Genomic DNA, 18,740 nt, shown 5'->3' with positions numbered 1-18,740 from the left:
TAAAAGTTTTTGGATATTTTATTTATTTTATATGTGGAAATGTTCATATTTGTAAAGGGTAAATACTTTTTCGCGATCAGGTAATTTCATATATGTTCTTTTTACCGGGTTTAAAGATTTTGAAAATTGTCATGTATTTTCGTGAAATTTTTCGAATTTATGAGAAAAAAGCAGTGTACATGGATATAGTGAAGAGTGTGCGCAATGCCATTTTTGTGCAATTCTGGGATGTTTTTTTAAGTAAAAATAAGTCGGCGTGTACATGGTTTATGTGTATGTGTTATTTTGAAAAACGCGTAAGGTGTATGGTATTGTGCACTTTTTCCGAATTTTGCAGTGAATATTTGTCATGATTAAGCAGTTTTGTTTGATAAAATTTCTAGCATAAGTGTAATTCGGCTAGTAGATTGTTGGAAGAAGTGTTCAATAGATAAGAAGAAAAGAAACATGTCTTTACTTCGTGAAGACAAAATGGCGGCGGGGAAAAAAAAATAGAGGGTTGCTGTAAGGGAGGTGGTCGCCAAATTTTCGCCAAAAAATCGCCAAGTTACCGTAATGTAAAGATTAACCGCATTAACAATATATTATCTTGTTAAAATTTTACGCCATAAAAATTGATTTATTCTCATAATTTTAGATGACAATAATAAAAATAAAATCATTACTTAATTATTTAATATGCACATGCACATTTTGCGGTCTACGAAAACAAATTATTTTAGACTTTGGAAACCTCATGGTTCTTAGAGCTGTTAATAATTAAGAACACAACGTGAACAGCCGTGTTACAAATTAGCATTCGCCCCTCCTTTTATCCCGAACCAAGAACCGGCATCTATCTACGAAAAGATTTCTCTCTATTTGTTGTTAAGAAATTCAGAAAAAATAATAATAAACAAGAGGAGAATAATATAAATCTGCAAATGCGAACAACGAAACAAGCGAATGGGATAAATCCGATGGGTTACCAAGTTTGAACTATTATCGCCAAAGTTGGCGATGTTTACATTTACCGGGTTCTCTGCGGAAGAGCTTCCTTTGTTTTATAATGCTAATTTGTTTCAACCTTTTATTAGACATTACATTCTTACAATTTTTATTTTTGAAAAAAAATTCTGATTTTGTTTTCAAGCTGTCTCTTGATGGAATAATTAATTATAATTTTCACTTCACCATTATTGTTTTTGCTTGCAGTATTTTAATTCTTTAGTTGTTCAACGGTTTGCTTCTGAAATTATGAAGATTTTGTTTCAGGACTTATTTCTTTGATAATTTTTTAAGTATTTATTATTATTAAGTAATACGATAGTATTTATTAAATTTTTAGGTTTTAATTTGGGGCAGAATCGTCAGAATCGCCGACTGCTTGGCGTGTTTTTAGGAATTGCACGTACACGGTATCCATGTACACTTCGACCTATTTTCACTTAAAAATATCCCAGAATTGCACAAAAATGGCATTGCGCATGCTCTTGACATTATCGATGTACACATCGACTTATTTTCATTTAAAATGTCAAAGAAAATTGACAAAAATCCAATTCTTCTTACTCTTGTAAAAAGCGCTAAACAAATAAGTGGGCAATTCCTCACTTTAGCCTTTAATTCTGTAGTATATTTAAGTGAAAATATATCAATGTGTACATCGTCAAGGCAGTGCACAATGTGAAATTTGTGCAATTCTCTGATGTTTTTTGTAATGAAAATAGGTCGACATGACATGGATAAAGTCAAGAGAGTGTGCAATGCCAAGTTTGTGTAATTCTCCGATGTTTTTTAAGTGAAAATAGGTCATTGTGTACATGGATACCGAGTTTGCGCAGTTCTTTGTCTTGTTATTTTAGCTTTGTGTAGCGCTGATTTTTGGCATAAAAATAGCCGCTAAGAACAAGCCAGATTAACAAGTCGAATAATTGCACAAACTCTGTATCTATGTACCGCCAAAAATTGCCACTTTTCGCCAAGGGATACCTGTAAATATTTTTTTACTGAAAATTCTCCTTCTCGAAATGTGAACTCGTTGAAATGTGAACTCGTCCTTTTATGGGCTATATTCATTTGGTCAGAATGTTTTAAAGTGGATAACAAGCCAAAATAAAAATGCAGTGATATCTTGGTGGGATGAATACTAATAAAAATACTTATTTTTGCTTTATTGCATCATTGGACTGTATAGTGGTTAACAGAAACTGATTGTGAATCTGAATTGTGGGCTGAAGTTTTGAATTTCGTGCAAGGATTAGTTATTTCATCTTTTTAGCTTTTCGTGATCTCTGTATAAGATCACTACTAGTAGTGTTTTTGGCAATTAGTTTAAATGACTGATTTACTCAGCTATTCATAATGTGTAAGAAACATGGGTAAAAATGTATTTACAAGTGTGGCAATTTTTGGCAGTACATGGGTACAGAGTTTGTGCAATTCTTTGACTTCTTATTTTGGCTTTACAAAAATCGCTGCTACACAAATCCAAAATGACAAGTCAAAGAATTGCACAAACTCAGTAACCATGTACACATCGACCTATTTTCACATAAAAAATATCAGAGAATTTCTCAAACTAGGCATTGCGTACTTCCTTTACCTTGTCCATGATCTATATTCACTTAAAATGTCAAAGAAGCAGGCAACAAAAATATATAATTTCAGTAAACTACATTTTTAATCAAACAATGAAATAACATTAAAAAATAAATTCATCTTAGCAAAAAAAAAAAAAAAAAAAAAAAAAAAAAAAAAAAAAAAAAAAAAAAACGCTTATTTACAAATTTTTGTGTCTTCAGTCAAACAAAATTTGGTAAAAATATATTTATGGGTACCCTTTGGTGAATATTGGTGATTTTTGGCGGTTACATGGATATTGAGTATGTGCAATTCTTTGACTTGTTATTTTGGCTTGCGTAGCAGCGATTTTTGCACCAAAATCAAATGACAAAAAATGGTAAAAACTTGGTATCCATGTACACATCAATCTATTTTCACTTAAAAAAACATTAGAGAATTGCACAAACTTGGCATTGCACACTCCTTTGACTTTATCCATTTATACATCGGCCTATTTTCAATTAAAACATCAGAGAATTGCACAAACTAGGCATTGCACACTCCCTTCCATGTACACATCGAACTATATTCACTTAAAATGTCAAAGGAGCAGTCAACAAAAAATTATATAATCTCAATAAACTACATTTTAAATCAAACAATGAAATAAGAAAAAAGGAAATTCATCTTTGCACTACACCAGTGGTTCTTAACTGGGGGTGCAGAATTGTATTTTTGGGGGTGCGGGATAAGTGCTTACCTAACCATTAAAATTATTAAATATCATTTAAGTCCCGACGAGTCCGATTAACGACTTTTCACTGTATCATTTACTAAATTTCTTATAATAAAAATTTGAAATCTGCAATAGTGTCCCCAATATTGAAGCTCATAAAAATTGGTAGCACCTAGCTCACTTATCGGCAAAAGACACAGGAAAGAGCCGGTGCCGATGGTCGTATACACTACGCTACGAAAAGGCAGGAAATGCGAACAGGCAGCTAGGTGACGGAGAAAAGAAAAACATTTTGTGGGAATACAAGCGGAGAACGTTATCCCAGCTTGCGCATGCGCTGAGTTCAATATGTGCTACTCCAATGGAATCTACGAATTCACAGATTTGTGTCTGCATCTACTGTGCCTGTGTTAGGTTGAGTCAACTATTGTGTCTGCGACATGTGTATTGTGTATTCTGACTTGTCCAGAAACCTCTTGAGACTAATACATTCTTAACTGCCCGTTCAAGCCGAATAGGATTCAGTGATATTACAAACGTAAGAACATTATATATATTACATTATTTCTAAATAGTTAAATCGATTATAGTGAACCTCGCTATGTCCAAAAAAAAAAAAAAAAAAGACAATGGAACGATAAGTATGCTGGTTATGGATTTATCTGCACAACCGAAAAAGATGGAACGCAACGATTGCAATGCATTTTGTGTTCCAAGATACTTTCAAACAGCAATCTCAAACCATTAAAGTTATTAGGGCATTTCAACAATCTGCATGGTGGCGAAAAAGCACATAGCATGAAGAGAAGTCAAAGAAGGCTCAGTTTGATACCAGTGGAACTATCCTAAAATTGTGCGGACCAGCAATTCAAAAACCTTTATTAGAAGCGTCATATCAAGTGGCATACTTATGTGTAAAAAAAAAAAAAGAAACCTTACACGATCGCTGAAGAGTTGATTAAACCTTCTGCTTTAATTATTGCTAAAACAGTTTTAAATTCAGAAGCGCATAAAAGAATCCAACAGATTCCATTATCGAATGATATTATACGATCGCGAATATAAGATCTCAGTGAAGATATTTTAATGCAAGTAACTGAAGACATAAAAATCAGTCCTCTAAAAAATGACATGCAACTGGAGGAGTCAACTGATGTTGATAATTATAGCCAATTTTTGGTATTTGTCAGGTATGTGAAGGAAAAAGAAGCGATAGAAGAATTTCTATTTTGTGAGCCACTGGAGGTGAATACAAGAGAAATTAATGTTTTCAATCTCATCAAAGATTTTTTTACTAAATAACAATTACCAATGAATGTGATTGGCTCAATATGCACTGATGGAGCTCCAGCAATGTTAGGCAAAAATTCAGGATTTTTTTCACACATGAAAAGAGAATTACCAGAAGTTATAATAACGCATTGCATGTTGCATCGTCATGCACTTGCATCAAAAGCATTGCCAGAAAGTTTAAAACAACATCTAACTACAGCAGTACATGTAGTAAAATACATCCGAGGGCGAGCGCTTAATCATCGCATTTTTCGCGCATTTTGTGAAGAAATCGGTGCTTATCATACCATGCTCCTATATCACACCGAAATATAATACCCTTAAATCATGGTTATTTAAGGGTCGCATACTTAACAGAGTTTTTGAATTGCGTGAGGAAATTATTCAATTACTGACTAGTCAAAACTGTTATTTAGTAAAAGATTTTGAGAGTAATAATGCAATGCTGAGGCTGGCCTACTTAGCAGACATACTATTTAGCCATTTAAATGAATTGAATCTATCAGTGCAAGGATTTGGTATAAATATAATAATATCTAGTGAAAAGTTATCTTCATTTATCTCAAAATTAGAAATTTGGATACGTCGAGTAGAAAAGGGGAATTTTGCAAACTTTCCCTTGCTTGATTCTGTTATTGCGAAAAATGAAAAGAATACAATTATACCCGACATTGAGATGATTGAACGAATCATTCAATGGATATTTTTCTACTGGAAATATTACCAAAACTCGGAGATGGATACTGGATCCATTTCTATTTGACTTAAATTTGATGGATGATAGTGATCAGAAAAAAGATCAACTTATTGAAATGCGAGCAAGTGGACATGTTCAAATGGAATTCCAACAATTCTGGTGTTCACAGTTACAACGTTATCCAGAGTTGGCGAACGGAGCATTGCATTTACTCTTACCCTTTGCTACCACCTACTTGTGCGAAATGGGATTTTCATCGCTTTTGCATATAAAAACTAAAGCGAGAAATCGCTTAAATGCAAGTGATGACTTACACCTATGTCTTTCAAAAAAGGAATCTCGCTTCGCCAGTATAATAATGAGCAAACAACAACAGACTAGTCATTAATAAAAATAATATTGTTTTATATTTATATAAAATGTACATTGTTTTTCAATAAACAATAAGTTTCGCAAAAAATTTATTTTTCTAGACTAAAAAAATTAAAACACATTTTTCAATGGGGTGCAGAGATATATTTTCAGATTCAATGGGGTGCGACTCGCTAGAAAGGTTAAGAAACACTGCAGCACGCAAAGGAAATATCCACTTATTTACGAATTAACATGTCTTCAGTCAAACAAAATTCCTTAACAGCATCCGAAAACTTCCTAAATTTATCTGAACTAGAATCTGTATACTGGCATTGCGATACTGGCTATTAAGTAAACCTTTATTTACACACCAGTCAAGTAATGCTCTTTTCCCCTTTCTTTCCAAATTGTACCGAAACTTCAAATTAATTTTACCACATTCGGCCGTTTTACCATCTAAACAACAAAACAAGCAATATACTTAACCAACCCCCCACCCCCACACAAGCCCTTACGAATTTACAGCAATCATGCATCCAACCGATTATGTCATAATAGGGTTTCCATAACATTCAACTACTCAGGCTAGCATAAATGAAACAACAACTTGGTGATAAATGAAACAACTTCTTTATAATACAAGGAGTACCCTTCTCTTTACTCTATCTCAAAATTCCTTAACAGCATCCAAAAACGTTTGAAAATTAACTAAACTAGAATCTGTAAACTCATGTCACCACATAAATTCACAAAAATATCCTCTGTAGTGCCGGTATCCTCTGACGTTCGACCATACGCATTTCATTCCTATAAATAGGACACTTACAATGGCTACTAAGTAAACCTTCATTTACACACCAGTCAATTAATACTCTACCCTTTTGTTCCAAATCATACTGACACTTCAATTTAATCTTACCACATTCAGCCATTTTACCGTGGAAACTGCAAAATAGCAGTATACTTCTTATCCAAAATCCAACACACAAACAAGCCTTTCCAAATCTTTTCCCATCATTCAAATTTACTGCAATCACGCAACCAATTATGTCATAATAGTGTTTTCATAGCATTCAAATATTCAAGTTACCATAGATCAGGGTTTCTTATACTGTGGTTTGTGAACCCCAAGGGTTCGTGGGACCTGCAGCAGAGGGTCGCCAAAAATTTCAGCAGATTTGATACTTTAACTTATTATAACAATTTTATAATACCAAATATTTTAACACAATGAATCTGAAAATAGATAAATATAAGACATTCCTATATGAAAAAAGTTTCAACGCATTCTTTTTTTTATAATATAAACGTTCGTTTTCCGTGCTTTGCACATGACATTGTCATTTCGTCTATTTAAAATTTTCACCTTGTTCTATGTCTCAAAATTAGAAATTAAATTTAATGACCTAAAACTGCAATAGTATATTACAGTACAAGTGAAAAATTGACAGTTTCACTAACGCATGTGTCGGATATGCGCAATACTTATGAGGTCCCACAAAATTTTTGTAAATATTATGGGTCATTGAGGGTCACGAAAAAATCTCAGTGATAAAAAGGGGTCGTCACTAAAAAAATTTAAGAAAACCTGCCATAAATGAAACACTAACTTGGCGATAATCCAAAGGGGGACCCTTAAATCTACTCTAACTGAAGTGAGCATTTGGTTATTTGGAAGGGGTTAGAAAACCTAGCTTTACTCCTCTATATCATGTACTGTTATTAAGAACTTTATTACCTTATATTTGTTTAATTGTTTCAACTTTAATTTAATTTTTATGATATATTAATTATTTATTTGTTTATTTTTTATTAATATTTTTATCCCTTTATATTTTATTTAATTGTATATTATTTATTGTTTTATCCAATATTTCATTCATTAGCTTTTGTTCCCATTATTGATGGCATTCTATATATCTAGTTTTTCTAATTTTAGAAATTAAGCCTTGGCTGTAATATAAGAGTTTAGAGATTTTCACATACACATGATAACGAATAAAATTAAGCAAATCTGTGAAACTTTTTCAAAATATGATGATGAAAGCAATAAGATATTAAAACAATTTATAAATTATATTCATGCCTTCAATATAATAGAAGAGCTGTCTTTAGAGGCCTTGATCAGTCTGCTGATTCGACAAATAGATAAAATTAATAAATTTAAGTGAGAGTAGAAAAATGTAGACACAATTTAATGGAGATAGATTGTTTAGAATGAGTTTATAAATTGCAGTTAAAAAAAATCATACAAAGTGGAAAGTCACCAAATAATTTAGACCTGCACCAACTTGCGTACAAACCTGACGAGAATCATTCACCATCGTTTCCAGTATTAATTTAACACAAGCAACATCTATTACACAAATTTGGTATTAAAAAATGCTAAAAATTTGAGGCTTACTGTGAAGAGGGAGACAGTCTCTTTTTTCCAAAAAGGAGGAATATTGGAAACAAATTCCACATGTAATCAAAATCATGAAGTGAAACTACTTTTCTGAGGGAGTTAAATGGTGTCACAATGTTTCTACCTGCTGCAACAAGAAGAGCATTCATAAAGACATGTGGTTTGAAATGCCCAGATTAAGTTTTTTAACATCTTTATGATTAATTTACACTTGGAGTGAAGAAATGACATCAATCAAATGGTGTAAAAAAAAACTGAAAATGAATCATTTGGCGATTGTAGATTGGAACAACTACTTGCAAGAAGTTTGTGTAGAGATGCCAGTGAAATGCGAGCCAAAAGAATCGGTCCTGAAATGATCATCGAAATCAATATAAGTTTGTTTACCAAATGAAAGAGCAGTGCTGATCAAATTCTTCTGGAAGAGTGTATATTTGCTGCCACACTCATGAACGCTTCCTTGTTAATGTTCCAAACCACTGTCTACCAGTACTCTAAGACATAAAAAAAAAAAACATATCTAAGAAAGATCTATTGTTTATTTAAATTCTTAGGAGGGTTACTACACTTTTAAAATTGAAGAAGCAGATCTGCAGCATTTCAGAGTCAACCACAAATATAATTTTGTTGACCCTGACACTGATGTAAATATTCAAAAAATGGAACGCCTTTGGGGCTGTGCCAAATGAAGAAATAAAAAACATCAGCATCAGGGCACTGTGCGTCAGCACATGGAGTCATACCTCACTGAATTTATGTGAAGAAGAGGAGTAAAGGATCAATTTGAGGAAATTCTCAGAGAAAGTTTGAAATAGTTTGGAAGAATCAAATAAATATAAAAATTTCTTCTTTGTATATTCATGCAAATAAATACTTTTTTTGTGTATTGATGAATATTTTTATCTTTGTTTTGTTCTGGTGACTTGTGCAAATTCCTAAAGCAGTTGGCAGGATTTGCGCCCAGCTAACCAAAAAGTAAAGACATATAGTTAAGCAAAAGTCATTGTTAAGCAGAAAAAACATGACACTAAGCTTGAAGGCAGCAGAAACAAAACGTATTGTCTACAGGCCAGATTTAGCTTGTTAAACATGCTATTTCATATATATGAATTAAGTAAAGAGGAAAAGTACATTAAACATATGTACATAAAATTTATTGTATTAAATATGATAGTACATATAAATAAAAATTAGCAAGGGTAGGGAAAACAGTAACTGGTCACTGGCTTTCTTAACATTAGCAAAACATCAAAACTGAGCAATTATCATAATAAATGTGTTAGCTATACACGTTTATTATAATAAAAATTAGTGAAATTTTTTTGTTTATTCAAAATTGACTTCTGAAAAATTAAAATTAAAAAAATATTGTCACTAAATTGGAATTTTTTTATAGCTCTGCAAGATGCAGTTGGCGTTGATAAAATACCTGCAAAAGACGGAAATCGTTTGTTTAAGGTTTTAACAGAAGAAGAAAGTGTAATGCAGCCACCGGAAGATGCAATGAAATGTAAGTAATATCTTCTTTTGCAATATAAGTATGATAACATGATTATCCATTACATTTTACAGGTAAGATTAACTTTCCATCAGATTTAGATTTCTGAGACATGCACAAAGTGTTGACATTGAAAACAAATTTATTTTGACATTTAGTTGATAGAAAATATGCAATCTTCTACCTTTTTAAGTTGCTTTAAAGAAAAAGCAGTTTTAGAAGTATATACATAAAACAATTAAGTTTTGTAAATAAATCTATAAAATGTTACAGCTAATATGTGTCCAGTAAGTACACTGTAGAAAATGTGAACTTTAATTTGAATAAATCAAGTGGGAATTTACTGGATTTTTTTTTGTTTAAAACTGAATACATGTCTGACATTTTAAAGGGTTTCAGATATAACTAAATGTTAAAAAGGATTCATTTTTCTGAGATCTCACAATGCAAAAAGTTATTTATTATCAGTTAAAAGCAGTATATTTCTGTATTTAGTGCCTCTTAATCACTATCAGTGCTGTTAGGAAAATAACTGCACTACCGGTATGACTACCGCTGGTACCGTTATCCCACCGCATGTCATCCTCTGAACTGCCTAGAGCAGCAGTTGTCAACCTTTTTGATTAATGCGTACCATCTGAACAAAAGCTGAAAACCTTTAGTACCATCGCTGAATTTTACAATGGTTATTTTTCTCAATAGAAATATAATTTCTGCATTTGCAGAAGCCATTGGCTATTTGCATTAAATATGCACACATAAAAATATTAGATTAAAAATTGGTTACCATTTTAATTATCAAAATTTAAATTACAATACTTTAGTTTAAAATTTCGTGTGAAATTTGGTCCTGTTTAAGAGAGATCAATTACTTTACGGCTGGTCTTATTTCACTTAATTTTAACCGTAAATTAGGATCCACTTTTAATTTTGATCTGTATTTATTTTTGAAATATAACACGGAAGAAAATCCTTGTTCACACAAATAGGTTGTGCAAAAAGGCAATAAAAATGTAACAACTTTAATTAAAATGTCTTTAAATTATTGTTTTTTTTTGTTCAGCCATTGTTCCTTTTCTTCAAGAGATAAAATTTCAGGTTAATTTGAACAAAATGGATTTCTAATCCAATTTCTTTTTCATAATCCTTAGAAAAATACACGCTGAAATAATTTATCAATTAAAAACTGTGATTTTGAATGTTGGATGCTAATTCTTTTTTTATTTTCACACTTTTTTTTTCTCTTAGAAAACTTTCTAAAAGTAGTAGAAAGCTTAAAATATTACTATCCCATTCTTTGATTATTAGCTCGAGTTCTTTTTTTTTTTTTGTTCCAGATATTTTATCTATAATTGTAAACAAATTAACTCTTTCTCCTTGTAATCCTAAGTTCTATTCATTTAACTTTCCAGAAATATCTGCTAAACGTGCTGACCATGATTCACTAAATAAACATTTTTGCAATTCAAATTTTCGAGCCCAGAGGAAAATTTGAATTTCTGGTCGAAGTTTAAAAAGATGATTTAAAACTTTGTTTTTGGATAACCTACCTTACTTCTGAATGTGACAAAAGAGTTTCATGTTCATTGCCCATCTCTTGGCATAAAATTGTAAATACTCTTGAATTTAAAGCTTAACTTTTAATGAAATTAAGAATTTTCACAGCTGAATTCAAAACGATTTTCAAGTTTACAGGTATTGTTTTGGCTACTAATGCTTCACGATGAATGAGGCAGTGAGTAAATTTAGTTTCAGGTGTGATTTTCTTTATTTAAGAAATAACACCAGAATATTTTTCTATTAAAGATCGAGCTCCATCACTGCATATGCCAATGCACTTATTCCATGGAATATCATTCTGACATAAAATTGTCAATTACTTTGAAAATTTTATTTTCTGTTGCTCTATCACAAAATAAATACTCATTAGCAATTCATTTGTCTTCTTCGAAACATATGCAAACTAATATTTGAACAAAGTTCGTTATCAATACTTTCATCCAATAACAATGTGAAATACTCACTTTTTATGTATTTTATTTTTCGAATAAGTGTCTCTTTTATGGAATCTGCCATTTCGTGCATTCATCGACTTATTGTATCACTTGATAACTTATTGAGTTCATTAGCCGCCTTTTTCATTGAATAATGTTAAAACGATATCTTTAGCTGCTGGTAATATAAGGTTTTCTTCAATAGTGTGAGCCTGCCCAGTTTTGGCAATTCTTAGACTTACTAGGTAGCTAGCTTCCAACATTTTTTTACTTGAAGTAATATTATTTTTGAATTCCGATTATTTCCCCCTTAAAATATTCTTCATATTTATCCTTTAAATTGGAATGTTTAGATTCAAGATGTCTTACACCAACGACAGTTTCTTGCTTTGAAGGAAAAACAGTTAACTGCAAATAACACATTTAGGTTGAGTGTCCATTTCGTCGCCATTCCAAGTAGACCCAAATGATAAATAATTTCCGTTATATTTTCTATAAACAATTTTTCTTTTCTTTTCACTATTCTTATTGCTAGTAGATTGTCCTGGATCCATCACCTGTGAATCATCACTTTTCCGCTTTGTCAGTCCTAGCTATTTTTCCACTTTGAAAATCTAAGTTTGTTTTATTATTTGCTTATAAATGTTTAAATGCACAATATATTATGAGTTCTTCAAAAACAGATGGCGATATTCTCAAATCGGGTAGGAAAGTAAGAAATACAAAGCAACAAGAAGACAAAATACCTGCTGTTAGAGACTGCAAAGATACATAAAAAAAAATGATTCTAATTGAAAATAGAGCAATGTGAGCATGAATAAAATGCGGATATGCTAATAAATTTATTAACTCTAAAAGAATTAATGAGATACTATTATCTTTTTATAGAAACTTATATTTATTTCCTATTAATAGAACATCCACTTCTATTACTCTTTTTAAAACCATCATTTGTGACAAAGTTTTATTATGTTTAAAAGAATATTGCCCACCATTGGGCGAGCAGTAAAAACACTGGTAGTTCGATTTAAGATTCGAATCCTGCGAGTGGGCTGGCTACAATGGGCATTTTCGTGGTTTTTGCATGTGTAATGAGTATAGGAGTAAATTTTCCTTAGAAAGTCCTCCATGAAGGCACCATTCCTCTTGGGCAGATAGCCTTCGAGCCTTTGTCATAATCGCATAAATGTAACCGAACTAAAAGAATTTTTGTGAAAATAATAACTGATTTTTACTTCCTTGTACGAAGAAAAAGGAAGTATTGTAATCGCGAAAAGTTTCAGGCAACATATTTCAACGAAAATATCCATTTTGACCGCTATTGAATGCAATTTAACGATGTTTTTGCATGATATCTGTGCGTAAGGACAGAATAAGACACCTTTCCTCCAAAAAAATTTTACAACTGCTTTAAAATGAATTCTGAAAAGAATTTTTCGTGGCGTCTGTTCGAACGTATGTACGTACGTATCTCGCATAACTCAAAAACGAGTAGCCTCAGAACGTTGAAATTTTGTATATAGGACTGCTATAACATGTAGATGTGCACCTCGTATTTTGGTTGCAACCGGCCGCACCAAACGTATATAAATATATTTATATATATATCCACTCTGTTACCCGGCTCAGTAATCTCAGTATCTTTACTCTTATATGTTTGTAAATTGTACATTTTTTGCTTTTAAAAATAATTGAATCGAAAATCGTTTGCTTAATTTCTTTCATAAATCGTTTTAGCTTTATTATAGTATTTGAATAGAACATGTGGCAACGATAATTCTTCAAATGATACAAATTTTGTGCGTTCAGAGTGTCGTTATAGTAAACAAATATAGTGAATTTTAAAGAGTGTATTTATTCTATTGTGGTTTATGCGCTGTCGACGAAGTAGATTTAATTCAATCCAATCAATTTAAATGAAATTCAAGAAAAAAATGCTTATAATTTAATAATTTGTACAAGGAAGTCATGTGGTGTACACATCGGATTTTTTTTCTAGTCTATGAGTGGCTTTTGACCTTGAATAATTTTACGAGTGCTATGGAACAAACTTAAAAAGGATGTTGGGGTAATTAATTTTTGAATTTAATAGTTAAAAATACTTTGTTTCTTTGCGTAACACCTATTTTCCCCTTGTGTACCACCAGGGGTACTCATACCACCGGTTGACAATAGCTGGCCTAGAGCATTGGATAGTACATTCTTCATAAACCTTTCTATCATTGTTTTAAGTTTGATACTATCTCAGACTGCCAGATTCCATTCAGAGATATGCTGTACACTTGGACATTTGATTTTTTTCTTTTGGTGTAAGGTCATAGTTTCGTGCACTCATGTAATCATCATAAAACTTTCGTATGAACTTTTGAAGGAGTAATTAACAGCAACACGAAGGGGCTGAAGTACGGGCACAACTATGTTAGTTTTTAACTTGTTTAATTTTCCTTTCTCTTAAGGATTCATGTGACATCAGAAGCTGTCCCAAACTCTTAGGACTTTTGTCCAAAATGAGCTGTTAGGTTTCAGCAAGCCACGAGATCTTCTATTTCAAAATGTTTCTAGCCACTAAACTTAGTGATGAACCATTCCTCTTGTAGCCTTTTTCCTGAGCCAACAATATATGTTTTTGGGTACAGCCTTTCGCTTTAACACAACTTGGAATTGGAGTCTTCCTCCATCTGGCAGAGCAGCGAGCATAACTGTACATTGCTGCTTCTCACTACCTGTAGTCTTGATTCTTATTCTTAGCCTATTGGTGCAACTGCATTAGAAAGCCATAACTGTAAATGAGTATATTACTGATTTCAGAAAACGTGTACCCATTAGTTTGTAGCTTGTCAATACCATGCCTGAAATTTCAAAATTTTGTCATCAGGGTTTGCCAAAAGACATTCTATGACTTAGTGATGAACCATTCATATTATAAAATATACACATCATCTTGCACTTGCTCAAAAAGCATGGCTCATCTTTATCCAATTACCTTCTTCATGAGCTTAGAAGGGCATAATATCCACAGTTACAGCATAACCAGTACTTCTTTTCTCATTAACATACGATAAATTATTATTTTCCAATGTAGATACTTAGCTGCTTTTCCATGAAACACATTTCCTTTGCCACTTAAAGTTCATTCTTCTGCTTTTTCCACCGTTGCATGTTGAAATGATGTGCTGCAGCTCAGTTCCTTTTTCACTCAGAAAACTGGATAACTGCAGCTTAAAATACTATTCCAGGCTGCATTGCAGTTTTAAAATTTGCATTGTAGTTAATCATTTGCCAGACATTTTCCTTCAAATGACCTGCAACCACAACTAAACTTGTGGAATCTTGTGTGATATTCACTTAACAACAAAGGATTTTAAACTCAATCATTGAATATTCTCAGTAGTGTTGCCACACGATTGTCTGTATCTATTTCTAATTATATAATTGTCTAGAAGACACATTCCTCATTTTTATCTGCTTTTTTGTGGATTAATTATATTTCCATACATATTATATTCATTTTACTAATTATTTTCTTATATTGCAGATATTATTTATAAAAACGTGTTAAAAAAACTTTTTATTGTAATAAACGCTAGGGTGTAAATAATCGGGATGTACTTTCAGAGTAAATGTAATGTCTAAAGCTCTTTTCAAAACTATTAACAATTTTCTTTAACAAAAAAATGCCATTGTTTGTGTATTTTTGTGATAAACTGAGTCTAAAAGAAATATAAATTGTGCTACCACAAAAGGCCTGGCAGTAATACTGCAGAGAACCTGTTGGCATAAGTGTTTTTTTTTTTACTTGCTAGTGGTTTTAAGCATGATATTAAGCTTAAAGTTAGCATAACATTTAGTGCATGTGAATTTAAAGCTATTAGGAAAAGCATATTAAACTCATGTAAATAAAGTGTTAAACAATATTCAATGTGTTAAATAATATTTAATACATATAAATAGAAGTTGGTAAGAAAAAATAATAATATGTAGCATATGTGAGTAAAAATTAGCTGATTCAACATACAGTACATATAAAGTTAGCAAAAAAAATATGGTATTAAGCATTGATAAATCAAAATTAATAATTAATAATGGAAATCAATTACTGGTTAATTATGTTACTAAAGTAAGAGTTAAAAATGTTTGTACACTTAGATATAGCAATACCTGATTTTTTATATTAGAGTTGTATTGCTCTGAGAAAGGCGTCACCTTCCCACAGAAGTAAAACTGGAATTAAGAAAGCTGTCAGAGACATTATCTTACTGGAAAAGAGTCTTTAAACAAGTTTAAAATTGCACTGAATGGATTTTGGCTGTCGTGTTTAATTTCAGGCGGAAACAAATATTTGTGAAAGCCACCTGCTAGACGTTGTCTGATTTTTGCTATACTACAATGTGCAACTTGTAAACAGGAATAAAAGAAAGTGAGGGCAACCCAAGATGAATGATTGTTACTTCCACAAAAAGAGCAGTCCTGAGATTTCTAGCTTTAAATTTTTAGCACTATTCGCCATAGTTTTTACACTTACTGGGCTCTCTTTATCTTGGTTTCCTTATTTCAGTGCTTTAAAAATAGGAATTTCTTTCTGAAAAGCAGGTGTTGAAAACCTTTTGCAGAAAGGACCTACAGACCTTGCATTAGCTATTATTATTTACTGTGCAATTACATAAAAAGAAGATACAGAGGTAATTTCTAAATACAGTATCTAAGTAATACAAAATACAGCAGAAAATGTCTTTAAAAAACTGGAAATAAAACATCATCTCTTTGGAAAATAATAAAAAGCATGTGTATTACATAAATATTGAAACAACAAACAAATATCTGCTTAAACATTTGTTAGATATATAAAATGTAACTGAAAAAAGTTCAGAAAAATTCAAGTACAATCAACTCCAGACAAACTTGGCCTTATTTAAGAAAAGGCTATTCCTGTCTATGACAGAAGAAAGGGATAATAATTTCTATATTAAAAAGGCAAGCATTAATGTTTCTTTTTAATTCTTTAACTCTTTATGGTATCATAACATTACCTTAAACTTTAACTGGAGGGTAATGGGGGTATTGAAGAGTTAATGGATTAATTCTTGTAAATATGTAGTATATTTCTCTTGATCAATACTGGATACTTTACTTTTATTAATGAAGGTCCAGCTCCTTTTCAAATGTCTCAATTATAGCCCGAGCTCTACTGCAAAATATAGTTAAGCATTTAATTTCACAGTCATTTGAGAACTTGCATAGAATATCAAATATATTCTGGAAAAATAGCAAAATAAATCTTATGGCAGATATTCCCAAAATTTTAAATAAAAAATTTAATACAAAACATACTTAAGATTTAGAACTGCCCATTAATTACACCAGAAAAATCTTACTGTTACAGTTCCTATAAAATTTAGTTTATCTAAACTGAGAATATCATTATTTTACATGACTGGACAATGCTGCTACACTGTAGCATTTGAAATAATATGTCATTGGAATAATTTTTAAAGATCTAACTCAGATCAGAATGCATCTGAACAAACATGAAACAAGGAATACCATTTGTAATAGGTTTAGAAGTATGTTTTCTGTTATCTGAACCACTGTAAACAGTGTTAAGCAACATTCACTATTGGCAGAATTGGATTCCATTGAACCTATGTCTTGAATCAGAAAATTCTGTAAGGAATGATCGCTGTGAAGGTAAAACTCATCACACGGAAATTTTCTCATTAGCTCTAAGAATAGAAATTTTAAGAGGTTTTTAAATTCACATTGTTATTATACAAAATAAAATTGTCTTGCTTAATTGCGCATGGTTATATGGATATTTAGAACCAATACCTTAAAAAAAAACGTTTTTAAGCATAAGTAGACAAAAGTCTTGTTATCTGAAATTTCTGATTGCTTGAATTTTTTTCCTGTCTGTTACATTTTATCATAAGAAAATTGATTTATATCTGAAAATTGCCCATTTAACATGCTCTAAAATAAAATCTATTAATAGTCAGCTTCCTTATCATAATCAGAATAACTCTCCCTAGTTGTATCATGAGTTGATCAAAAGTTATGGTTCCTTCCGTACTAGATAGCCAGTCAAATAAATTTTTGAGAATATAGCTGCTGAAATATATCTAAATTTATATATAGCTGAAATATATCTAAATATAGCTGCTGAAATATATCTAATTAGATTTTTCCATAGCAAAAGCAGTTATGAGAATACGTGCATATTGGATTAATGTTTTATTACAGTACTTTGGTGGGAAACAAAAATCTTTTATTGATATGACATTAGTTGGAAGTATGCAGATTAAATGTATTATTTATAGCAGGATAAAATACAGATTTAATGTCCTTTTATCATTATATTATTGCTTCCATGTTAAGCTAAAATGGCAAAAACTCTCATGTTCATATGTACACAAGGTAAAGAAAATCTTTAAATGTGTAATATCGCATATATATTAATATATTATAATACTATTAATGCGCATTGTTATTTTATTTAATGTTGGTAATACCTTGTACATATTCATCAATTAAGCTTTATTGTATCTATATGCACTACACAGTTATGCTATGCAGTATGTTACACATATAAAAATTCAGTATTTGTTATTTGAAATTTTACATAGTCATGGTAATTCTCAAAGTGAATTATGCATGGATATGGGGATAATATTGTAATATCTTTGTATTTGAATTAAAATAAAAGTTAAAGAATTTTCTTTTTTTAATCCAAGAATAACATGTGAATAATATAACAAAGTTGAATTGTTACTGAAAATATAAATTTTGTACAGCTATGAAAGATGCATCCTGTTTGGCTAAAGCACCGAAGAAAAAGAAAATTGATTATTTCAAAGTAAAGGAAGATGAAGACAAATTCTCACTAACAGATGAAGAAATAGAAGCACTCTTAAAGCGTAAGTAACAATTTATTTTATAATGTTAACTTGTTATATGATATTATCTTATAATTACAGACTCAGGGTGCATCTACATTAGATTTTTTAGATTTCTAACATAAAAACTGTGTAATATTATTATAAAATCTTATGCAGTTTTCTTGTAGTATTTTTGAGAAACAATTTTATAATTTGATGTGTATGTATATTCTGAAAGGTTACAGGCTGAAATGAATAAGTCTGTATTAGTGGGTGGATCAGGGCTTGAGCTAAGTGAGTATGTTGGTTGCATGGTTGTTCTTATGATTTTTTTACTTTGTATCC

At 31.2% G+C, this 18,740-nt stretch overlaps 1 protein-coding gene across 2 annotated transcripts in view; it reads left to right on the top strand.

Moving 5' to 3' along the window:
• Nucleotides 1-18,740, top strand: part of LOC146995064 (uncharacterized) — a 30,813-nt gene that overhangs the window by 7,860 nt on the left and 4,213 nt on the right. For both annotated transcript variants that reach the window (XM_085825375.1, XM_085825374.1), the window contains exons 2-3: nucleotides 9,428-9,541; nucleotides 18,312-18,434. In XM_085825375.1, the coding sequence (XP_085681501.1) occupies nucleotides 9,428-9,541; nucleotides 18,312-18,434 (237 nt within the window). The remainder of the gene's footprint in view (nucleotides 1-9,427; nucleotides 9,542-18,311; nucleotides 18,435-18,740) is intronic.

Source organism: Stegodyphus dumicola, chromosome 10 (assembly GCF_044657685.1).
Source record: "Stegodyphus dumicola isolate Sdum_Otavi_A_Nest chromosome 10, ASM4465768v1".
Lineage (NCBI taxonomy): Eukaryota > Metazoa > Arthropoda > Arachnida > Araneae > Eresidae > Stegodyphus > Stegodyphus dumicola.
The sequence above is the reverse complement of the archived record's forward strand: the minus strand, read 5'-3'. Positions and strand labels throughout refer to the sequence as shown.